This window comes from Notechis scutatus, chromosome 1 (assembly GCF_049901735.1).
Source record: "Notechis scutatus isolate UNSWTSFEM ecotype Mainland chromosome 1, rNotScu1.2, whole genome shotgun sequence".
Taxonomy (NCBI): Eukaryota; Metazoa; Chordata; class Lepidosauria; order Squamata; family Elapidae; genus Notechis; species Notechis scutatus.
Window position 1 is genome coordinate 117,765,511 of NC_142009.1, and position 26,598 is coordinate 117,792,108.

At 34.6% G+C, this 26,598-nt stretch overlaps 1 protein-coding gene across 4 annotated transcripts in view; it reads right to left on the minus strand.

Moving 5' to 3' along the window:
- Nucleotides 1–26,598, minus strand: part of BCKDHB (branched chain keto acid dehydrogenase E1 subunit beta) — a 71,624-nt gene that overhangs the window by 15,491 nt on the left and 29,535 nt on the right. The window contains exons 10-11 of one of the 4 annotated variants that reach the window (XR_015745444.1): nt 11,589–11,736; nt 9,914–9,960 (exon numbers count right to left, since the gene is read on the minus strand). Coding sequence is in view for 3 of the 4 variants with exons in the window: in XM_087944265.1 (XP_087800391.1) it covers nt 11,596–11,736 (141 nt within the window). In the remaining variant the exon portion in view is untranslated. Of the gene's footprint in view, nt 1–3,862; nt 7,364–9,913; nt 9,961–11,588; nt 11,737–26,598 lie in introns of those variants that run through there. The other 3 variants (XM_087944259.1, XM_087944273.1, XM_087944265.1) reach the window with 3 other exon arrangements.

The window sequence follows — 26,598 nt, forward strand, 5'->3', positions numbered from 1 at the left end:
ACTTGGCTTTCTAATGCAATTTGCAGCCTTCTTAAATTGAATTGTATCCTATCTGTTACTCCTTTTATTTTCTTCTTTAATATTAAAGAAGAAAGAAGGAAAGATGTGTGACTAGAAGATACAGAATGAATGATCATTGAATTATCTCAAAATTATAGTAAGCAGACATCACGGCATTCATAATTCATAATGGCTTGCTTGTATTTTTTCCTTGCTGACACAATTTTAAATGCCGTAATTTCCACCTACCTAAAAAGAGAGAAGGCAAAATAAGTGTAGTAAGTCAACAGAAAGCAAAGTTTAATGCCATGACTGAAGGTAGTGCTATGCTTGGCTATTGGGATTTTAAAAATCACCTGCCACCTTTACATCAAGAGGCAGCTCAGAAATTCTGGAACTCGGAGCCACAGCTCTTCTTTTTGTACTGCTTGCTGACAATATCAGGCAACTGATAGATGGCCCCAGGAGTTTCATGTAGTTAAATAAATTTGGGGGGGGGAGGAGAAGACTGAACTCTTGACACTTGAGGGTTTGAGCTCTTCTCCTGAAGCAAAACTAAATGGAAGGGTCTTCCATAAAGGACAGTGCCTCCAACTAGCAACATTTTTAGACACTCCAAAGTGATACTAAATGTCATCAAGAGATCTCATAGGATGAGAAGTGGTAGCTACCTCCCTCCAAGTCCCATCATAGGTCATCCAGAAGAGTAATCAATGTGGTCTACGCCCTGTTATGAAGTTCAGTTGCATCTGTTTTATTCATCAACCTGTTCAGCTGCCTTCTTAATAATCTTTCTAAGAAATGAGGTTGGGGAGTAGACAAGGCTATATCCAGAGATGGCTTAAGGAGGGTGTACAATGCTGAGTTCTTCAAAACAGGTGTCATTACCATCTCCAAGTGTCTTTCTGGCCACCCTTTTTATTCAAGAAAGGAAAAGGTCCATTTAGAATTTTATTTATTTTTTTATTTTTATTTATTTTGATTTGCCAATTGTTTACAAGATAATAAGTATAAGTGTATACATAGTTGTGAATACATGAAATGGGTACATATAAGAAAAATAATTCTGGAGAACTCTTGTCAATTTCCTTAGTATCACAGATTTGAGAGTCCCAGATAACCTCATAACATGATACTTTTGTCTTTTTATGAAACTATTTATTGTGTATTCAGTTCAAAACTCCTCAAAGTATTAGCAAACTGTTCCCTGACCCAAAGACAATTTTATCAATTGCCCTGGCTGCCAGCAGGCTTCCAGAGACAACTTATTTTCTATAAAACCTTAACTAGTTTCCTTCTAAGACATCTGAAAAATCGTGTCTTCCAACTTACATTATTCTGCAATTTAAAATATGCTTTGTAGACTCCTTGTTCAGTATTTCACTACCCATATTGCTGAACACAAAGCATAGGACGTTCTTTCCAAAGCAACTCTACCTATGGACATTTCTTTTTACAAACTTGAGGTGAATTCTTTTTGTTTAATAAAGGCTTTTTTGTGTCAAGTTTGTTTGGTCTTTTAAGTATCACTAATTACTGGCATTCAGTTCCGAACAAATGATCTATTAGGCTTAAACTGAGCATACAAAAACTATGCTCAAAATTATTTTAAATATAGTATATTATAGAAAAACTCAACCTAAAAGTATTAACATTTAGTCATAGAATTCCTAGCACAGCTGAAAAAACAAATCTTCCTCAAATTGATTTTGTATGAGTGGATACCATTACTGGGTCATTTAATTTGAAAACCTTAGAATGGTTATATGCATGAATAAATATCATTTTGACATTGGCTGACTGAAAAGTTTTCTATTCAAGACACTTCTCTTGCCATAAATCACAGGCATTAATCAAGAGATAAACTGTAGCACAAATATAATTCATTGCCCTAATGCAGCAAATAAAAACTTCAAATTATTTTTGAAAACTCATTAAAGCTTTCAAGTTATATCACAAATGACTATAGTTGTTAGAAGCTATAACTATACTAATAAAATCATATGATCATTGGTATGTATTAGGAAATCACCAAATCCGGACATTTTTCCAATAGCATAGGAAAGGGCATAGGTTGGCCATAAAACATTAAAAACAAAAAAACACATTATTTTTCTCTTAAATCATTTGCTGACCACTGGATTCCATATTAGGGGGAAACATTTTCATAACTATTTTAGCAATTGTGATTTGTGCCTATGTAAAAATTCCACTTTGCAATCCCTCCACATCCTCGTTCATCTTCTTTGCTAGACAAAAGACAGTATCTTTTTAAAAAAACAGAGAATGTTCGTTATCTTGGAGGTGAAACATTCTGCAAAACAGAAGCTATCTGGGAATTGATGCCATACCACAGGATAGAAAATGAAATACTGTAATGGAAAAACTACCACAAATAATATTAAATACTATCTAGCAGAACTGTAAAACTTTTGATTTATGGCAAACAGAAGGTTAGATGTTCTGTATGAGTTGTCAACATACTTTGTGGCAAATATTATTTTAAAAGTCATATTTGAGAAACTTCCATATTATCGGTCTCAGAGCAGCGTTAATGTTAGGGGGGCTGCACTTTGATAGTATAACCAAAGTTTCTGTTAAAAAAAACACAGAGAAATGTGGCATTTCTTTAATATGAAGGTAATGAAGGCCAAACCCAAACCAAATGGATCCTTTGCTCTTTTCTTCCTCTTAACTACCTCCCTAACTGTCACATATTCAAGAAGAACCAGGTTAGTCCAATCTTTTGGATTGTAAAAATACTTTCACTATTTTTAAAATCTCTTTATGTGCCCTAACATAGAGAAAACATGTTTCTATAAACAAGAAAATGATGGAGTAGATTTTCAATTTTAAAAAGTGCAATGACATAAAATTTTCATTTACAACCACTTTTTAAAAGTTGGATAAATAGCAGACCAGAATAAAACTATCATGTAAATATGTCAATTCTATAGCAATTAAAATAATATTGAGTTGTATTTAGTCACTCAGAAACTATGAAAGGCTTTTTTTCTTTTCTTGATTTAAAGTGAATAAATTACTGATGATTGAAGTTTGAGACTGAGTTCAAAATTTCATCCATAAATCTATTTCTGCCCCTATTTTAAAAGTGTATATGGTGATCACTGCTCCATATTCTCTTGACTTATGAGTTGCAGGTTAATAACTTTTAAGATATTGGTTGTACTCCAAACCAAAGTTTTCACCTCATGAACAAATAAAATCATGGGAAGGAATTTGGGCTTTTAAATTCTGATCTATAATTAAATAATCAATCATATTATACACAAGACAACCTAAAGAAACAATATATCCACAGTACCTTGAATACATATGGAAGTTTTCATTAACAGTTCCCACTTATACCATATAGACACAACTAAAGTGGACCTAAGCTGAATTCATATTTTCGCAAATAGCTTTGCTCCTATATAGTAAATTATTAAAAAGAAAGAATATTCTTAAAAATTGAATTCTTACCCGACTATATGTAGACATAATACGGTCAATTCCAAATTCAGAGTAAAATGTGTATATTTGAACATATTGTTTAATGTTGGTCCACTGCCAGAATCAGTTATTTCAGTGAATTGGTTTTTATACTTTCCAAGTAACAAATCTGTAGCACTTATATCAAATGAAAACACATAAACTATATTGATTGTTAGTTTTTAACACAGAATGTTAAAATTATTATTTGTTCTTCGGTTTAGTTATGTTAAAAGGCTGGCAACTTTTATTTTAGAGAAATGCAATTTTAAACTATGTTTTGCTAGTAGTTCCATATCTCCTGGCAAGCAATGTATCATTTTTACATCCACAAATAACTTTTTTGCACAATAAACTCACAAGGCATGTATCCTGCACAGCAAAGGCATTTATCCATAAATACAGGTCAAATAGATGTACAGTGCCATCTAGACAATATTTAGAGAGCAGCAGTCCTTCTGTGAATAAGTTGCAATAATCAAAGTAGTGCATCCAATTCTTATTATAAATGCATTAAAACATAGTAATGTATGTTCTTTGAACAGAAAGAGTATAGTAACATTCAGTGTTTTAGACAGTAGAGAGATCCATGCCAATATATATATATTTTTCTAGAGTTATTTAGTGTACAAGTAATTTATGTATTGTACTGTATCATGTGGTAATTAGAATCATTAATTTTCCAAGGTAACTTTTTGCATGACAAATCCTAATGAATGAATTTCAGACTCATCTGAAGAGACATTTACATAATTTAAAAACAAAAGTACTATTTCTTAAAAATATTCAGACCTGCTCCTAAAAGAGAAATTGGGTTTTTAAAAAATACTTTTTAATTGCCCACATTTAAAATATCTCACAAACTGTCCAATAGTAATTTCAAGAATGCAATGAAACACTTTCAATTTAAGGAACAATATAATGTTATGTGAAGATTTGATTCAGAGATTTCATCTCAAGAAAATTTAGTGGATACTCCAAACTGTTCACTTTCCCAACACTGAACATTCCAAGCTTTTCTAAAATTTGATCCAAATTGGGGCTCAACTGCATATTTCACTGCCTACTTCAATATATATATAGCATTGCTATTAAGATATAATACTACTGGGATATTGGGATATAATACTACTGAATATATTTCAGTTTATGTATAGCAATACAGGTGTAGTAAGGAGGTGACATTTTTTGTAATAGTGTTGAAACATTATGGAACAATCCTCATCTGGACATTAGAGAAGTTCTCACACTGGAATGCTTTGTCAAAAAATTTTTTTTTAAATCACTCAACTTTCTATTTTGCTAGCTACTCTAATGATCCTTTATTTTAAACTTGCTGGCCTTATCTTTGTTACTGTTAGTATTACCCTAATATACGCCACTTGAGTATCATTTACTTGAGTAAATGAAAAACAGTTGCACATTATTTCTTTTGATTTTAGGAAAAAAATAGTAATAATGTAATTTTATTTCAAAATGTGATGGAATGAAATGTGTTATCTCAATTTTCTAGTCAAGATCTAGCCAAGAACTTTTTCACCTAGTAATAACCAGATCAAAACGGAAATTCTGCTAATGCTTTTGCTTTCAACCCAATGAACCCAGCTCTTTTTAATTCCGTAAGGATACACTGCATACATTGCAAGTTTCAAATCTCCCAAAACAATCACAATTCCCATTTTACAAATTTGAAAAACCTAATATGCTTTCACATATGTTCTATTCTGTATATTCTCACAAATACACATCAACACTGCCATATTAACATCTGAATTGGCTAGAATCCATTAATTTTGCATTCACATTTTTGGTGTCAGACTGAGCTGTTCTGAATAGATTTAAATTTTTATCTAGCAATAAAATAGTACTCTGAACTGCTGTAAGCATATTCAGGTCTTGTCATAATTTTCAGGCAATTTAGAAAAGTAGAGGATAATGAAATGTCTAGAAAAACACAAAAAATCCCCTCAGGTTTTCTATGAAAGAAAAGTACTGAAATAAGGAAAGATAAAAGAAATTACATATTATGATTTATATGTGACAGATCTAATTCTAATTGCAGGGAATTATTTTATAAGTGATGTCATGACGATGCCTGCTTGTTCGGTCTTCTCTCCCGCAAAGTATTTTAAAAAGGATTACAATAGCCATCAGACTGGGCTTGTGTTATCTTTCTCATGTCTTCCTAGGGTAGTTTCCTTCTTTTCCATTTAACCTTTTCCTGTCAATTTTCCTAAAATCCTTTTCCTTGTTTATTTAGCTTTTGTTTCAGCCTATATTTCTTGTTAAATGTAGTTCTACCTCAGAAATGTCATTTTTCATTCTCCCTTATTTGTCCCATGCTATTTTAGTTATAGTTACATAGATAACATTTCAATTTATGTTCAATTTTCTGTTCCAGACTGGTATAGTAATTTATGCTGTTCTAGGGGTTGAATATTCACTTTCAGCATCTGTCAACATTGGCCCCAATTCCTAAGAATGCTGCAAGTCCTAGTTTCATTAACCTTTGGAACAGGATTTCTCAATCTTGCTAACTTTAACACTCATGGACTTCAACTCCCAGAATTCTCCAGCCAGCTTGTTGCCAAAATAAAGAAACCCTGGTCTAGAATGTTCTTTAAATAATACACATAGGAATTATTGAATACTTATTACATAATGCAAACTTTTAATTTACAAAAATTACCTAACCATTATAGACTTCTTTTTGAAATTGGGTACATTACTTACATAAGGAAGTGTTTGCATTTACAGGTTTCTAGGGGCAGAGTGATAATCACTGATGTCATTTAGTTTTCAGTACAAACAATGGAAAAAAGAACCAGAAAATGGATGTGTCTCCCCTATGAGTGATCTATGTGTCTGAAATGCCAAATGCTTTCTTTGCTAACAAGGGTCATTATTATGCATGCAGATTTCATTCCATTCTGTTAAAAAGCTTAATAATTTATCACCATTTTAAAATTCTGCAATGATAAACAGGGGAGGAAGTCTTAGACTGCCAGTTACAAACCAAATCAAATGACGTAGCCTCTGAAGCGAGTTGACCTGACTTCTTACCAAATTGCTGATAAAGCCAGCCAGAATAAATCTAACCAATCAGTTTAATTTTCACACAAAATATTAGAGCCTCCAATTGTCTGCCACTGACAGAGAATTTGGATAAATGCTTCAAATATTTCCATGTATATCTATTACATTAATAATTTCTGTCTGTTCTTATTAATAAACATAGTCCCCTGATATTTAAATTTTCCATCAAAACATCTTGGAGAATGCCACATTTCTTATAAAAGGGCCCAAATCAAGTATGTCTGGTTTTTTTATGACAAATTATTGGAATGATCACATCCAGCCTCTCAAAGAAGCAAAATGTTTACATGAAAGAATTTGTCTTACTCTCCTTATTAATGCACCTATGATGCATTTGTCAATCTACACTAGAGGATCCTTCAAAGCTTCCAAGTGATTTCTGGAGACAGCCTGTATGAATACAATAACCAATGATGATATGTACAATCTACTGTATTTAGGATCAATACATACATAACAAGTCTACTGTAAAAACTGTCACATACATTTGTCAATTAAGGCAAAAAAGCAGACCACAGGTCTCTTGATTACAATTTATTAAGTTCAACCTGTGCCTTGATTTTCATGATAAAACAAGTTAGTCTCATGTGCAAAATTGGGAAAGAATCAAAATAAATATTTTACATGGCCATATTACACTCCATATCTGACAGAATTTTGGCTTGATCCAGAAAAGAATCTTGAATGGTTATTCCCGATAAAGATAAACAAAATAAGCCCAAGTTTAATGGCAACCATTCTGTAGATAGCAGTTTAATCTTCTTTCTTCTTTCACCTTTAAGGAACAGAAATTGAATATGTTTTAGGTTTAAATATCATTTTAAGTGAACACTTTGAACTGCTTAGTTTGCTTTCCCAAGCATCCTTATTTAATAAGTGCTATTAAATACAATAACATGCAAAAGTTTAAACATCCCTAATCATACTGTAAGTTCAATAAATCCTTCAGTGAACGGAACCTGACACAATGTCTATGTGGTTGAAAGTTAAGCACAACTTCCTGCAACTTTGAATACCTGTTTATAAACCTCAATATCAGTGCACAAGTGTTTACCCATAAGCTGGGTAATTAAATGTCTGTGAGGAAAACAGCCAAAATGTGAGGTGACATTTTAACCCTGAGCCATGAGTATTCTCTTCTACTGGCTCTTTACTTTATAAGGATGTTTACACTAAGTGAAGATGCCTTGTTTTCTGACATATAATATGGGGAGCAAATAAGAACATTATGTCCTCAAGCTTACAGTTACAAAGGTTCTGGTTTTTATGGTTTCATCTTCCTGTAAAATGACCAAGCAGACAACTATAAGCTACATAGCAATTTTTTTAAAAGCCTCATGTGATCAAAGAAACAAATGAACTATGTTTTGCTAAAGTAAACTGTGACATTCTGTGCCCCACTCCCCAAGATCAAGATCTTTGCGCTCCAAAGAAAACAAGGTACATAAAGCAAGCTAGCGATATTTACCCCAGGAGCAGGTTAAGTATTACTCATATCAAAAATAAATCTTGCTACTACTATTTTTGTAGCTTTTCACACCTTGTCCAAGCTTTAAAAATGACGAAGTAAATAAAGACATTTCAATTCCAGAGTTTTTCTGGATCCCCATAGTAAGTGGCATTTGTTCTGAAGAAACCCTGGAGTAGAGAGTTACATCAATCCAAATTTAAGTTTAATTATAAGGAGGGAAAGTAGCCATGCCTACTTTGGTAGATAATCTGCCTTAGCAAATATTTTATCTTTTTTTACAATATTAGAATTCTTAAGTTTCTACTACTGTTCTTTGGATGGGCCTGCTAAACATTACTATGCACTATTTCCTTAAAGGTGAATTTCTTTTTTTTAATGTCTTTTTGTTGAAGAAATGAAAAGTATATTGAGAAAAATTCAGAATGCAATTTGTTAATATATATCAAATTATCTTGACTTATATCACAAAGGCAGGAATAAAGTTCTAAAGTATTTAAAAAACTTTTTTCTAGCAGGGACCTTAATGACAATTACACAAAGCAAGTTCAAGCAAATGCCTTTATGTTGACACACAATTGCTTTTCTCATAACTGGCACATCGGTGTGCATATGCATATGAAAACATATATATTCTACAACAAACTTTAACTCATTCTAATAATTCTAATAATATTCAAACAACCCGTACAAAGTCTAAGGCATTCAAATGGGGAATTCCCTGTGTTACTATTTATCACAAAAGTTTGTGCATATTTTGAAAACATTATAAATTCATAGTTGTACTATAGCTTTCAATAGGATCACGGAAGGAAGTCACAAGGTAGACCCAAAATATTTGTTCTGCAAGAACAATTCTGAAAGAAACGGGAAGACTGAACCCTCTCCATGACATTTACAGATATTAAACCACACATTTCAATGAATAATAATTCTACTTTTCTCCAGCGTCTCATTGAACAGTTCAATTATTTTTCACTCTTTGTGCTACTATTTAACATGTTGGCTGCAGCAATGGAGAATGCAGCCTTTCCCTGCAATATGTAGTCATGACAGTTGAGAAAACAATCTACAATATAGCTGGAAATAGCTGAAGATATGTGATGTCTGAGTTCTCTTTTTATTTCATCGCAATGCTTCATGCAATTGTTTATTACTCTGGTGCTTCATAGCATTTGCTTGACCTTGGTTTGCGGGGGGGAGGGGGGTTCTTTATTGAGTTCAAATAACCCTTCAGTCTAAAGTGTCTGTAGTGTATGATTCTGGTGACCCTTTCTTCATATTAGGAAAATTGGAAGTATAGGAGCAGTAATGGTTAAGAACATAAGACAAATAATTAAGTTAAATTGAAGAGACTGAATAGAAAGGGAGGGAGAGAGAGACAGAGAGAGAAAGAATAGGCTTGGTCTTTTGGGAAGTTCTAAATTATCCAACCACTTGTCCCAAAGGTGCTTTTTTCAAGAGGCAACTGAACTTTCTGGTTTTTCTTTGAAGACATTTCGCTTCTCATCCAAGAAGCTTCTTCAGCTCTGACTGGATGGTGGGGGGTAGAAGGATTTATACTCCTTGCAGACAGCTGGCCATTTGCATTCTTTTAGTGAGTTGTTAAGCTCACCTGGAGGTTTATCTCACTAAAAGAATGCAAATGACCAGCTGTCTGGAGGGAGTATAAATCCTTCTACCCCCCACTATCCAGTCAGAGCTGAAGAAGCTTCTTGGATGAAAAAGAAAAACCAGAAAGTCCGGTTGCCTCTTGAAAAAGAACCTTTGGGACAACCATGACCTGGATGACTGAGAATCTCCATTGACATTTACCCCAACCACTCTGTTCACAAAGCTGGGCCCAAGTGGACTTACCTTCTTCCTTAGAAAATAAGCTAGTGATGAACTTGTCAACTCAGAAACTAAGGACACCCAGGTCATGCAGAGGAATATCAGAAAAAAACAGAAGTAAGCCACACCATCCTTAATTTTAATATGAAGTATACTGCCCTACTACAAAAGAAAGCAAAAGGGGTGACATGAGAAAAATCAGAAGAAAGCAAGGCTAAGGAATGGTTATTTTCAGGGAAAGGTACTTGAGAGGAACCGAAACTTTGCTGAACCCATTAAATCAGGGCTTGGATATTTAAGACCAACTCACATGGGAGATTCTCCACTGAAACTATTTCTATGACAGCTTTATCTTGAAAATGCTGCATGAATGATTGTTCCCCAGAATAAACCCAACAGTTATGACTAAGTCTACTGTGAAATGTGACTACTGTACTCAAGAGTGTTTTTTGGGAGCTGTGCCGGTGCTACTGCCTGACCTCTTGCAACCAATATGAAGGATTAGATCCTGATTTATGGTTTTATGAGCAAGAATAACTGTTGAGTGGTTTTCCTGATTTATGACTGCTGCTTGCCTTCCATTTAAGTTATGAAAGACAGTCTAGGAATAAAGATAGTTTTTCTTTCTAGAAAGGTTCTTATATACCAGCCTCCACACCTTATTTTCAACGAGATATGTACTTATATATTTTTATTAAAGAGAGGTAGACAACCTGTGGTACTTCGGATGTGGCTGTATTGACAGATTCCAAGAGAGTCTGCCATATGTTCAATCATGAGAGATGCTAAGACCTCTATCAGAGATATCTGGAAAGCTGAAATTCACTTACAGTAGAACCTTGGGTCAACACCGTAATCTGTTCCAGGACTTCGGTTGCAACCCAATTTGGTCATGGACAGAACAAACAAGACTGACTGTGCATGTGCAGACAAAAAAATGGTGTGGAAGTGGAAATCACTGCGGCTCTGTTTGATTGCCACCCAAGGATTTGTTCACGACCAGAGTTGAACATTTTGTGGATTTTTTGGTCGGCACCCAGTTTGGTCGTGGACAGAAGCATTCGTGATCCGAGGTTCCACTGTACTTTTCTTATAAATAAGGCACTTCCAGCTATACTTCTTCCTATATTTGGTGTTAAACAACATAGCATCTACTAACTGTGTACACTACATTTCTAATGTGAGTTTAATAACACATACAACTCAGATCAGATTTAAGTTTGTAACCTGAGATCTCACTGCATTTTCCCCTATTGAAATTAAGAGTGAAAATGAAAAGTAAAATAACACCCAATACCTGATCCTTCTGCATCCAAACCACCGCCTGAAATGATGCTCTGGATCGGTGCTATTTCCACTCTTAAAATTCCCCTCCATAAACACTCCAATGCACCTCCCCCTTAATCATCATCATCTTTTTGGTGACATGTTTACAGATTTTCCGGACCTTTGGAGTAACAAGTTGCAGCCATCAATCTCGGGGAAATTGCTCAAACTTGTCCTAAGTTTTTATTGCAAACCTATGAATTGTGCTTACAATTTACTCTCTAAATTAACAATCAAAAATTTACCATTTTTCCTATACGTAGTTCAGCCACATCAGTGAAATTTATTCCATAGAAAACATTGTGATATTTCTAGATTAGCCTGTTATTCTAATGTTTTAGGCTCAAGTTGCTTTGTGAAGTTTTTTTCTCACCTGAACATCAATAATTAATCATTTTCCGAACTGCATCATAGCACTTCCATTTGTCTGGGATATAGAATGGTTCAAAGATGTGAGGAAATGGGGTGTCATAACCACATACTCTTGTAATAGGAGCTTCTAGATTTAAGAAACATTCCTCCTGTTAAAATAAAACAGTAAGAAAATGAGTGAAGTCTATAAGATCATTCTTCACATTTTAATACTTGCTAAAATATACCACATTGACATTCCTGAAATTCAAGATATAACCCCTAGGAGAAAATTAAATCTTCATGGAAAATCCATTGAAGTTATCTAAAAACAGAACATGCATATGCAAAGCAATATATATATATTCTGGCACAGCAATAGGCTGCCCAAATTTAAAACTGAAACAACTGTGGGGGCCTGACTCACAGACGGACACAATCAGAAGCCTGATGATGGCAGATGAGATTCTGCCGAAACGTTGCTACAACTTTAAAAGCACAACTACAATGACATGGGAAAATACCCGAACAAAGCTGAACGCCATACATGTAAGTACCCGCGAAAACTTAAGAAAACACACACACACACACACACACACACAGATGGGATTACTAGATATTAAAAACAAACAGAATGACAATGGCTATGTGTTTTCTAAGGTCATATGAAAAAGATTCTGCTAAAGACAAAATGCTGACCAGCAGCTAATATTTTTTTCCCTAGAAAGACAATTTCACATTCTTCATTTGATCTATATCCGTGATGGCAAACCTATGGCACGCGTACCAGAGATGGCATGCAGACCCTTCTCTGTGGACATGCGAGCTGTCTCCCCAGGTCAGCTGTGCTATGCATGGGAGCTTCCTGCCTACCAGCGGGTGTCTGCTGTGCATGCAAGGGGGGGGCGGGGCACATGTGCTGGAGACGTATGTGTATGTGCATGGCACATGCACACGGCACGCAAGCACATGCATGGGGGGTAGGGTGCATGCACGGGAATGTACGTGTGTGCGTTTTGGGCACTCGGTGCTGAAAAGGTTAGCCAACATTGATCTATACCATATTGATCTAAATATAAATTTTATTTAGAAAACTCAGATAACCTGTTGTGAAACAAATTTTAGGACTAGTTTACATTGCTTATGCGACATAGATACAATAAATCAATATCTGTGAAATCTGTACAGATTACAGAACAGAACTTCAGGTAATGGAAGCAAGGGAGTAAAAATGCAGATGTACAAGTAATTTTCAATTATAGGTTGCTCAATTGCATCTGAATGCATGCACTAAAAATTAAAACTGATTATTCTACTAATTTGCTAATTCAAAATGAGTTTGAACAGAAGATGTTAAACCTTGTTCTAATTATGAATATGTCTCATTTTCCTACTAGCTGAGTTAAATAACTGCCTTGATTAAAATTCACATGTGGAATGTCCAGGATCTTATCTCAAATTGCCTTATGCATTTCTGTCTCTGACAGCTAAATTAGTTTGTAGAGGTCATCATTAAGATGGGAACTGTCCTAATGTCCCTGGATAAATAAAGGGATATAAATTAAATATGTTCATAAAATTCTTTGTTTTCTGTTGTTTTTACCTTCAATAAACAGAAAACAAACAAATGCTTAAAATCTAAATTTTATTGTTTAAATCTAACTCTCTTTTGAGCATCATAAATGTACTATCAAATTCAACAATCCATTTTTTTCCTGGTTCATGTAAGAAATACTCAAATTTAATTTCAATATTTTTGTAATGTTGTATGTCATTTTATTAGTTTAGATCAATATGAATTTCTGCAGAATCTTAATATAACTGAACTGTAGAATTGTATTCATTTTATGTTTCGGTACCTTATAATTTATAATAATGTGCTTATTATCAAACAATTGTAAGTATATAGAATAAGCACAGAAACAGCATATTATACTCCCAGAAAACACCAATATTTTTATTATAGTATCTGTTTTCTCTCTGTGAATGTATTAGAAGTGAGCAAATTGCTCCAGGGCTGAAATGTTCCAGTCCCAAACATTTGTTTTGATCTTGGACACCTGTTCTAAGATAAAATTCCTAGAGAAGTTCTGGAAGACTACCAGAAGCTCCTTCAACTTTGAAATGAAGCATTCCTTATGAGAGTTTTCAAGTCTAGTATAATTCCAACAAAATCCTATGCTATTGGATAGGCTATTTCTGCTTATCTGCTTTTCTCATATAACATCATTGTAACCGTTGCAGGACAAATTAGCCAGCTGAAAACTGGCTATATATTTTACAAACTAAACACAGACTTACAGTGAAATGTCAATAGAAGAGCACAGTTTACAGGCATACTGCAACAGGCTTGTCGGTTTAAACTGCAGACAGTGGCATAAATATTTCACTTTTTTTTCCAAATGCATTTTCAACCCGAGTACGCTTAAAAGAAAGGTTGTTTTTTAATATATAAAATACACACACGGCATTCTAACATGCACATTTTTAAAATGAAACGTGATACTAGCCTCTTTTTAATAATACACCATTCAGTGCTAGCCACCCAAGGGGCCTTCCAGGAATGAAATGCAGAAACTTGGGCTTGTAGATAGCTCCTTTGTGTGACAATACCGAACAGGAAAAGTTTGGTTGCATGTGGATGAGCAGCCAAACTTTACATATTTAGGATTCATATGTTTCAGCTTTCCAATAAAAGCATGGAGCTTTCAAATTATTTTCTTTTTTTCAAGTTCATCATCTGAGTTGTCCTTGGACTATCTGTATGCAAGCTGTTTCTTGTATTCTATTTGGACTGCACTGACACTGTATTTTAGCTTTCCTGATCTAATAAATTATAACTCTCCCCACTTGAATTAAGGTGAACAATTAAAATAAAATGAAAACTTTAAAATACTTTTCAAGTACATATTTATTGCTTTCAGTAATATTTTTTAAATTTCTCATTGTGGAATGAGGATGCATTCAGTTTTTTGTTTTGCTTAATTTTTTTCTTTAGCATAACCTACATTTATTTTTCTAGAAGAGATATTTTTAAATATGTGCAATTTTATATATTCATTAATTATCTGAATTCATTTGTAAAACTATTGCAATTTAAGAGAAAAATACAGATTATATAAGATTAAATATGTATCAATAAAGGAGAATTAAATATGCATTTGTGTTTAGAGAGCATATGGAGACAAATCCCTAATCTTTACTCTCTCCATAGGTGAATATTCCATTTCATGTTGATAGATACAAATACATAATTATAGAATAGCAATTTCAACTGATAATATATATTGAATCTTTGGTAAAACAGTGAGGTTTCTGCTTAAATGTATGCATTTTAAAATGTAGAATAACATTTTGCTGTGCTAGTTTCCAGAAGCAGAAAAGAAATGCTTAAAGAAAAAGTGATAATCCCTTTAGGAATTATTTATATCTACAACGTTTGTTACAAAACACTTGATTTAATACAATTAATTCTTAGCACATGTTATTTAAATTCAAAGATGATTTAAATTTTAAGAAATATTTGATATTGTCTTACTGTTAACAATTCAAAACTGGGATGATAGTTAACTGCACATGGAAAAAAAAATCCTTCTTATATTCCAAACGTAGTGTAAATCTATCCTTAACGGTGAGATTATTTTTAAAGGAACGCAATGGGGGAATAAGAAAGGAAAAAGAAAAACATCTGTGCTTATACAGCTAGTACTGAATTACAAAGTACCCTTCCAGGACTAAGGATTCCCTTTTTATTAACATGTGGTGAAAAGTAAAATCCTACACTAAAATGTGTTTCCTACTACGGATTCAGACAAACCAAATAGGGTATCAGGAATACTGTAAATACAACATGATTTCTGAAATACACTGGGCTTGATACATTTAATCCCACAATCAAATATGCTGGAAATACCCCTTTTAGGGCTTAAAAACATGTCAACCTCCAGCTAAAATTGTAGCAGATAAAACAAAAATATGTGTTCTTAATCAATTTCATGAAGACAAAATATCGGATTGTTGCAGATATTTTAGAAGCTAAGTTAGTGGCAGTTGGCACTGGATAAGAACAAGTTAAGTACAAAAATAGCACATGGTTTGTTCAGCTAGCAATGATTAATAATACTGGTTGTTCTATTTGCATCTATAGCAAATCATCAAGCACTGTTCTAGATGGTTTAGATTATGGTAATCCGTGAAACAGCCCTGATATTAATGCAATGATCTTCAAAAGGATCTATAAATTCTAAAGCCTTACCTTACTGTTAATTAAAGGCCTGGGACATTACACATACTAAAAGTATAAAATAAAGGAGAAAAAACACTGAACATTTTCTTTAGAACATATTGAAGTATTAGCCTACATATGAATTTAAACCATATTTATTTAGACTTAATTTATATTGTCATTAATTAGTTTTCTCCACTTAGTTGCTTCTCCACTTCACTTCTTTGATATTACTATAATATACAGCAACCAGTAATATCAGTAAGCTACATTGGCAAAAATGATCTTTAATAAGAAAACTTACCCTTTTCAAATGCGCTTTCTTAAAATGTATACAACTGATCAATTTTAAGAACTTGATTTCAAACTGTTTACAAATACCAATTATGAAAAACATTTGAAAATTGTAAGTACAAATTTGAACCAATATGAAAAAAACTTGTTATTTACCATAAAACTAATGCAAGCATACAGCACAGCCAAGGGCAATTTAAGATGATTTAATATTAACTAAACAGAAACTCATAACAAAGGAAAAATCTAGATTGTATTTAAAAATGTGTTTAAACAATACAACTTATTTTATTGCAAAAGCAAACTTAATAGCTATTAATGTTTTCAAAGTCAATATGTACACTCTCTTGAACTAAAATGAATCTTTAAGTGTTGAATTTAAATTATCTGGCAAAGCCATTAATTTTGAAGTGAGTGTGTGTGTGTGTGTGTGTGTGTGTGTGTAATTTTTAGAGCCTGGCTTAATAAAAATGTTTTGCACATATGTTCTAATGCATCACATAAACTACTATTTCGGTGGAGAAGGATTTCATTTCTGAAAAGCTTCTACAAAGTTCTCCGTGACAAAGGTAGAATTTTGCATCGATTGTTTGTTAGGTTGGGCCCATTTCAATACATTTAATATTCTTACTAAATCTGCAGTTAAGGTTTCTAAAAATGTATATAAGTCAGAGAAATTATTAAACAAAGGTACTACTTCCATAAAAATAGATATGCATATTATTACTGATAATTATTATTACCAGCGCATTTGCTTTACTAAGCATTAAGGCTATTGATGCAAAATTGTTATATTTCTAGTAATATAGAACCTACACTAATAGCTTCAAATTACTGTTTCAGTTATTTGTAACACTGCAGGAACTTAAATAATTCAGCAAGTTGGTGAAAATAAGATATAACACTTTAAACTTACAGATTTCCACAAAGTTTAGTATACTATTCTATAACAACTGAGCAGCTACATCAAAATACATGAGCTCCTGTGGTGTATCATAATCATTCTCCTTTAGCAAAATGTAGTATTAATTTAGTTTTCAATAAGTACAGGTAAAATAAAATGTTAACTTTTAGATTTATTTTTGCTTAATTAATATAACTTACATTTTAATAAAGTTAAAAGAGCAGTTAAAACAGCAGACCCAAAAATACAAAATAGTATATTTAATATACTAATATACTTAGTATATATCAGTTTTAAAAATCAAATCCAATAAAATACATATTTTCAAAAAAATAATCTTGGCAGCTGTTGCGATTTGTATCCTTACTTTGGGGAAGGTGCAATATCATTTTTAATAGGTGCTTCCTTACTTTGGGGAAAGTGAAATATCACTTTTGAATGAAAAATATTGATCATATGTTTTAATGCGTGAAATAATTCAATTCCCAGGATGTTCTTAAAATATTGTATGTTTCACAAATTATTTTCTGTCAACATCCTGATTATAGACTTACGCAGTTCAAGGATTGTTGGGTTTTTGCAAATTTTATGCAAAACTTTTCTAGCTATGGACAGTTAATGTCAGCTTGCCAGGGATCACAGGTATATAGTATCAATTCAAAATAGAACAGAATTAGTAGAGGGTACAAGAAATGCCCAAAACACTGTTTAAATGTCTATAAAATTATTCAGAAAATTATGAAAGTGTATTAACTAAACTAACATTGTTCTGTTTTTATATTTTACTTTCTAGGAAATGTTATGGTAAAACTTAATTCTTAATCAAATTAACATGTTGTTCACTAAATGACCTAAGTAAATTAGTATTCTTCAGACAAACACCCACCTGATGAAATGTAGAACATGGAAAACTTGCCATTTTTTCTAGATTGATGTATCTCAAAACTATTTTAACTATATATCTAAATATGAAATGAGTGACACAATGATTTCTAGTAATACAGAACTTTCACCAAGCTCCAAATTACTATTTCAGCTATTGGTTAACACTGCAGGAATTTAAATATTTCAGCAAGTTGATGAAAATATGATATAACAATTTAAACTTACACATTTCCACAAAGTTTAGAATACTATTCTATAACAATTGAGCAGCTATATAAAATTACTTTCTAAAAAACAGTATAGACTAGTTCCTGTGAACATTTTAGAGTTAACAAAAGCTTCGCTAGAGTCCATATGATTTGGTTCTTCACACTACAAACCTATATATTTCAAACCACTTGAAGATCTTAAAATCAACTACATCTCTAAGAGATTAATTGGATTACATCTCTAAGAGATTAATTGAAGTAAAAGATCATTATTCATATTTTACTCATTCCTTTTCTTGGCCTAAAAACAATGTATCTTTTCCATGAACTAAAAGTTACTGAACCTTTCCATACTCAGATATGCTTTTGAGTTCTTTGAAAGCTCTCTTTAAAGAAAAAAAAGTAATATTTTTTCTTTTAAAAATCAACTACTTTTATATAATGATTATGTACAGTATTTAAATATTTGTCATTTGTCAAATATTACCATTATTATGAATATTAACAATATTTCCAAGCTTTTATTCAGGCTAAAATAAATTTAGTAGTTTCCTTCCTTTACTCACCTCCTCCAACTCTAAGCAAAATATATATGTTTGTATATATGTTTGCATATTTGTTCCCAACAGCAAACTTTTCCCAGGGATAAAACTGCCCTGAAATTCCCTACAAATAAAAGTTTTGTTACCAAACAGTACAGCTAGCTGTTTACATGTAATAAAATGATAGGGTTAGCTTTCCAAACTAATAATGTTTGGAAAACATATAATAATGTTATAATGTTAAAATATAATAATATAATAATGTTAAAATTAGAGGTAATGTGATGATGATAGAAAATAGTAAATAAGGTCACACCTACAACTAGTCTGAAATCAACAAAAATGACTTTAAAACAATTGAAATTCAAGCTGACACATCAGGACAGGGGTCACCTTGAAGTTAAATTATCAATACGTTCATGCATTTATTCAAAGTGTAATTATTATTACAATGAATTGTATCTTTCAACAATTATCCTCCATTGGAGACAGTTAAGTTCTCTCCAGTTCCCTTTTAGTATATTGCTGTGAAAGGAATACTAAAAGATAATTAAAGAGATGGCTAGAGATATTAGAGAGAGTGGAAATTTCCTGCAAGTTTGAATACATTCATATATATCATTTTATTTGGGAGATTTGGAATAAACACTTTATCTGAAATCAGTTGGCCTGCCCCCTCTGGCATGCAGTTACCTCTAAATGTTGAGGAGAAAATTGCTGAAAAATTGAAAGACTATACAAGTTTAAAAGATTGTAGATCAGTGGTCTGCATAAAATAAGGAAAATCCATAAGGAAAAAATAGGTTAAAATTGTGCTCATTGTATGTTTGTTTTATTTAATTAGTTATCCCATTTCAAGACTGCCCAACTCCTTAGGTGGTTTACAAATAATGTTACTTTTCAAGCTAATTTAAAGAAGTCTTGAAAGCAGTTTCTGTATTATCAAAACTTAAAACATATAAGCTAAGAAAAGTATAGCACAACACAAATACCATCAGCTAGCAAACCATGCTTTCACATTTTGATACATTAAGCATGTATACATTTTTCAACTGAATATTCCTAGTTTCCTTTTGCGAGAACCGAAAGCATGACTGAAAAATATGGTTGAACTAATCATGAGAGTTTTACCTCAGGGACAAAAAATCTATAACTGAAAATTAGAAGAAATTGTGGTTTAAATCTATTTATTATTTCTAAAACATTACAGCACTGCATATGTTAGCCTTATATTTTGTACTAAATCAATTTCTTCTGCTAAAAATAGGTAAAAAGCATTTTCTTTGTAAAAGAATACATGATAATCTCTCAAATACAAATATCCCCATTCAATGCAGAAAATATAGCCATTTCATAGTCATTTGATCACATAGTACTCTAATCTTCCTTGAAATTTTCCTATCAGACATATAGGACATATTAATTTCATGTTTCCTTCCTAAATACCAAGTAAGTATTTAACCACATCCACCGACGGAATGAGTAGATGACTATGTAATCACATCAAGTATTCAGAAGGTAGTCCTCAGTGGAACTATAACTACATGGAGGGAAGCATGCAGTGGGGTGCCTCTAGGTTTGATCTCTTCAACATCTTCATAAATGATCTACATGAGACAGAAGGGGAACACACCAAATTTGCAAATAACACCAAGCTGAGGGGAATAGCCAATACTTTAGAAAACAGGCTCAAGATTGAGAAGAATCTCAAAAGATTTACAAATTGGGTCCTATCCAACAAGATATACTTCAACGGTGAGAAAAGTAAGGTTCTGAACTTAGAAGAAAAACAAATGCACAGGTATAGAATAGGTGGCACCTGGCTCAACAGTAGTAACTGTGAGAGGGCTCTAGGTGTCCTGTTAGACTACCACTTAAGTATGAGCCAGTAATGTGCTACAGCTGCCAATGCAGCCCTGGACTGTATCAATAGAGAGATAGTGTCAAGACAACAAGAAGGGATAGCACCGCTTTACACCACGCTGGTGAGACCACACAACCTATTTTGTAAAACAATCAGAGTTGCCAAGCGGTAGATCTACCAACAATTCTCTTCCCAATTAATCTATACTAATCAAGGAGACAACCAACCTAGAACTAAGGAGAAATTTCCTGACAGAATAATTAATCAGTGGAATGACTTGTCTCCAGGAGTTGTGGATGGTCTAATACTGGAGGTTTTTAAGGCAAGATTGGACAATCATTTATCTGAAATGGTACAGGGTTTCCTGCTTGAGCATGAGGTTGGACTAGAAGACCTCCAAGGTCCCTTTCAACTCTGTTATTCTGTTTTTTTGTTAGGAATTGCTTACCCAAACAAGGCAAACAGCTAAAAGTCCAACACAATAAGAGAAAAGTCAGAGTGCTTTTCCTACACTATCATTACAATATAGGCTCAAAGCTGAGCTCATACCCATCCTTGTTCAGATTAACTTCTAGTCTTTCTCTGCTTGTCTGACTAGTTTTACAAGAACTTAAATGACAATTTGGGAAAAAGAGTCTCATCACTGTCCACAAGTTTAGCCCATAAGCCTAGATTCTTGTAATAATAAAGGTAACTTATTATTACTGAGCACCTTAATGCTGGCTGCTTATGTATAATAAAAACATGAAGACTTGGGAACTACCATGTTTCTCATAAAATAAGGCCGGGTCTTATATTTTTTTGAGCCCCAAAAAAACAGCTAGGCCGTCTTTTCGGGGATGACTTAATTTCCCCCCCCTTGCATCCTCATTTAGAGCGCCCCGCGGGCAGCCTCGCCACCAGCCGCTCCTAACGGGTGATCATGGCGAAGCGCAGAGAGCTCCCTACGCCCACCAAACACCTTTGCTGCAGACCCAAGACCTTTGGCAGCCGCCGCTGTTGCTTTCCCTTCTGCCCATTCTGCCGCCACGTTTGGAGCTGCCGCTTCCGTGTTTGGAGTGCCACTGCCATTTGAAGTGCCGCTGCCATTTGGAGCACCGCCGCCACGTTTGGAGCTGCCGCTTCCGTGTTTTGAGTGCCGCTGCCATTTGGAGTGCCGCCGCCATTTGGAGCACCGCCGCCACATTTGGAGCTGCTGCTTCCGTGTTTGGAGTGCCGCTGCCATTTGGAGTGCCACCGTCATGTTTGGAGCTGCCACTTCCGCGTTTGGAGCTGCCGCCGTGTTTGGAGTGGCGGCGGCACTCCAAATGGCGGCAGTGCTCCAAACAGCGGCAGTGCTCCAAATGCAGAAGCGGCAGCTCCAAACGCGGCAGTAGCTCCAAATGCGGAAGTGGCAGCTCCAAACAGCAGCAGTGCTCCAAACAGTGGCAGCGCTCTAAACGTGGAAGCGGCAGCTCCAAACGTGGCGGCAGCTCCAAATGCAGAAGCAGCAGCTCCAAACGGCAGCGGTGCTCCAAACAGCAGTGGTGCTCCAAACATGGAAGTGGCAGCTCCAAACGCGGCGGCAGCATGGGCAGAAGGGAAATCAACAGCGGCGGGCGCTGAAGGTCTTGGGTCTGCCGCAAAGGTGCTTGGCAGGAGTAGGGAGCTCTCCGCGCTTTGCCATGATCGCCCATTAGGAGCAGCTGGTGGCGAGGAATTGCTGCCTGCTCCTAACGGCAAGTCCCCCCGCCCTTCCCCCCATTTTGCATGTTTAAAATAGGCCTAAATTTGGGGGGAGGGGCTTAATTTCATTTTATGCCTAGAAAACATGCTGGGTCTTCCTATTGGGGGAGGTCGTATTGTTGGAGAAACACGGTAGTGCATCTCAAATTTCATCCTTCAAACTCTGTGTCATTCAAAGTGTATAATTAACAATCAATATGTCAGCCCTATTCAACTGCTTCAGGTTTTAATTTTCTCCACATAAAAGGGAGAACTCCGCATAAAAGGAAATCAAGAACTGTGGCTGACATCTAGCATCTGCATATAAATGCTGTGTGAACGCATGGGTATTTAACATCTAATATTTCTTGCTCTACTGCATAAACATACAGGATGTATGCAAGTATGCATCATATCTAGACCCAAGAGTTAACTTTTTTATAGCATTGTAATTTCAGCCTTTGTTATAGCTTGCAGAAGCATAAGTATGAACCATCTCTAGTCAATATGGAAAGAACTGTGACAATGCAAAAGAAAATGCCTCAGCCAATTAAAAAATGTTAAGTCACGTGCAATTTTACAAATATAATGAGATCCCACTGCTTAAATTCATGCACAGTGCACTCAAAACTAAAACATGACATCAAAGTATCAAATAAAATTGTTTCTCTTTTTCATATTACTTAAGAAAAAACAATTGGAAGACACATAAAACATAATTCTCCTCCTGTTTCAAACAACTACAACCCTGAACAAAATCTTCTTTCATTAATTATATTGACAGAAAAGATAAAACAGAAAAGACTATAAGTTGACCTCAATGCTATATCATTTAACCTAGGAATAGTTAGTCATTTTGAAATTCTATCCCAGGCCAGTAGCTCTTTTGAATTCTACTGTATAGTGCAGTGTGGGTGAGGTTTTGGGGGTTTCAGTTCAATGTGTGGAGTGTGAAGGATGTGTGTTTGTGTTTATTTTCATGGTCATGATGTGCACTGAAGATGGTGTTTGATTTCGTTGTAGGAGGTGCAATGACAATTAAGTAAACTAAACCAAACTAAATAAAGATAAAATGGACAGTGTCTCTGGTCAGATAAAATACACATTGATTATATGGTGATATTCAACACAAGCATGTATATAAAATACAAACCAATAATATCCATATGGTAAACTGCAAGAATTGTAATTTAGTTTCATCCTTCAAAATAAGGATGCCTTACTTCTTCCTCACAAACTGGATAACATAATGATATAAAAATGTATAATTTACTTTAACTGGACTTGATATAAGTTTTATTAATTCCATATGCAAAAAAAGAAAAAGAAAAGAAAAAGAAAAAACAATTTCAATCTCGGAGGCTTTCTGGCTTTCTTACTATGCATTTCATCCAGGAAAATGGTTTTTATAACTGTTTTTCTTTTATATTCATGACACAACATGTCTAACACTGAAACCTTACTTTCACAGTCAACTAAATATATGTTAGAAATTAATAAGATCAGTTCTTCTGCATGCCTAAAGCAACATTCCTCTGTGGATACACTTCATAAATCACACATCAAACATATCTTACTTTTATATACTATATGAAAAATGACAGATTTATCTATAGGAGTGGGAGAAACTATAAGATGAAATAAATAAAATTTGAAACAGGAAACACCATTTCCTAAACTCTTATGATTTAAGACTTTGTAAATCTTTAATTTTTAAAAAAAGATACTTCATAATACATAGGCATACATTCAAGGGACCTCTTTATCCAGACTTCCACAGAAAATTTAGGAACTGCTCTCAGCTATCTTTAGAGATTTGAACATGAATAGCCACTCCACTTTGCATTTTTCTCAGCAAAGCACTTATCTTTTCAGGATTATTATAGACACTCTGTTCTGCTTTTTTTTTTTTAATCGAAGGATCTTGTCTGAAGGATTCCCAAAACTCTACTCTGAACCTGACACTAAGCAAGAAACAAAATGAGTGGATATTTGTCATGGTATTCTACAGTGGTGGGTTTCAAAGGTTTACCACCGGTTCAGTGGGTGTGGCTTGGTGGGCACACTTTGTGAGCACGCAGACTTTTCTACTCACCTCCTGCAATCCCTGTAGCTTCAACAGCTGATGCGCGGCAATCTGTTGTGCCGTGCAAAGCAGCTGAGCTTCAAAAGCAGGGGAGAAAAAGGTCAGTATGGGGGCCCAGGCAGGAGGGTGGGTCCAACAGCAGCTTGTCAGAGAACCAGTTCTGTTTCAGCTGATCTTTGGTGCTACCGGTATGCCAGAACAGAGCCGAACCGGTAGAATAGCACCACTGGTATTCTACCTCTTGACCATTTGACAGAAGTGGGGGAAAAAATCAATATTGCTAACTGCAGAGCTGGTATTGTTCCTGGCCCTTATTGGGCCAAGTCAGGGAGTAAGGAATCATATGATTCCCAGAAACTCCTGGACCACATGATTCCTAACCTCACTGCGGCCTGGGTAAGGAAATCTGCAGGACTTCTGCCACTGCATTTGGTAGAGTCCCCCCAACCCACATACACACAGAAAGACATTTTTTTACAAAACAGCATTTCTACCACTACCACAGAATGCTATAAAAAACAGATGTAGTAAATTTAGGATTGTAACCTAAAGCTTATAAACACTATGAAGCCAAATGCACAGTAAATTCCCAAAGACATTTTTTTCATAATTATCAGAGCAGAACAGTGGGTTTTTTTCCCCTACAGGATGAGATGATCTTGAAAAACAATCATGACCGATATAATCAATCAGTAAAAAAAAAGTAGCAAAAATAACACTGAGAAAGTTTTTCTCCAACTTTTCTATTTGCCAACATTGTTGGATGCAGAATGACACTGAAAGATTATTCCCTATCTTCCAAATACATGTTGTGCAGCAACCACTTACAAATATCTATTTATTTATTTAGATAATTTATATGCATTTATATGCATTTCACAGTAGGTGGTAGGCCAAGATATAAAAAAATTAAAAACAATAGCTCATGACACCCGAGGTAAATGATATTTTCTAGTCCTAAAATCCCAGACAAGACAGAACTTGCCTAACTTCACCCAGGCCTTCAGAGTTTTATGAAAGGCTAATAGAGTCAGGGCCGGATTAACCATTGGTCTTCTCTATTTTTACTATTAAGGTCTATGATGTTTGAGTGTAACTTTATACAAATAATATATAATTTATACTGTGATACAAGTTAGTTTACAATTAAATACAGACTTTCAGTGTATGTTACACTGAACAAAAGACAATGTATTATTTGGCTTTCTCAATTATTCAGTATACAGCAGCACTGAAAAAAGTGACTTATGACCATTTTTCACACTTATGACCTTTGCAGCATCCCCATGTGATCAAAATTCAGATGCTTGGCAACGGGTTCGTATTTATGACCTTAGCTGCATTCCAGGGTCATGTGATCACGTTTTTTAAGACCTTCTGACAATCAAAGTCAATGGGGAAGCCAGATTTACTTAACAACCAGACTGCTAAGTTATCAACTGCAGTGATTCACTTAGCAACTGTCGCAAGAGAAGTCGTAAAATGGGGCAAAAGTCACTTAACAAATGTCTGACTTAACAACAGAAATTTTGGACTCAATTGTGCTTCTAAGTCAAGGAGTACCACACTATAAAAAAGATGTTGAGACTCTAGAAAGGTACAGAGAAGAGCAACCAGGATGATTAGGGAACTGGAAGCTAAAACATATGAAGAATGGTTACAGGAACTGGGCGTGGCTAATCTAGTGAAGAGAACGACCAGGGGAGACATGATAACAGTCCTCCAATATTTGAGGGGCTGCCACAGAGAGGAAGGGGTCAAGTATTTTCTAAAGCGCCTGTAGGCCAGACAAGGAATAATGGATGGAAACTGAACAAGGAGAGATTTAACCTGGAAATAAGGAGAAACTTTCTGACAGTGAGAACAATCAACCAATGGAGCAGCTTGCCCTCGGAAGTTGTGGGAGCACCATCACCTTCAAGAAGAGATTGGACTGATTAGAGATGTGTCAGAAATGGTGTAGGGTCTCCTGCTTGGGCAAGGGGTTGGACTAGATGACCTACAAGACCCCTTCCAATTCTGATCATCTGTTATGTGTTATCTGAGTACCTGTATTTTGCTAGCATGTGAAATCAAAGTACTATGCACAAGTACTATCCTGTTAAGATTCCTTTCTTTGGCTTTAGTACATAAACTGATCATTTTCAAGCCACTGTTTGCCAGTTTTGCTGGTTAGAACCTTTTTTTTTGGGGGGTTCATCCTGCTTCCCTTTACTCTACAGATATTCCATCAATTCCTGTAGCTTTCCAACTTGCCAATAACCATTATGATCTACTTTTAAGTTCTAGTACTAAGAATGCTTGTAAGGAAATATTTTG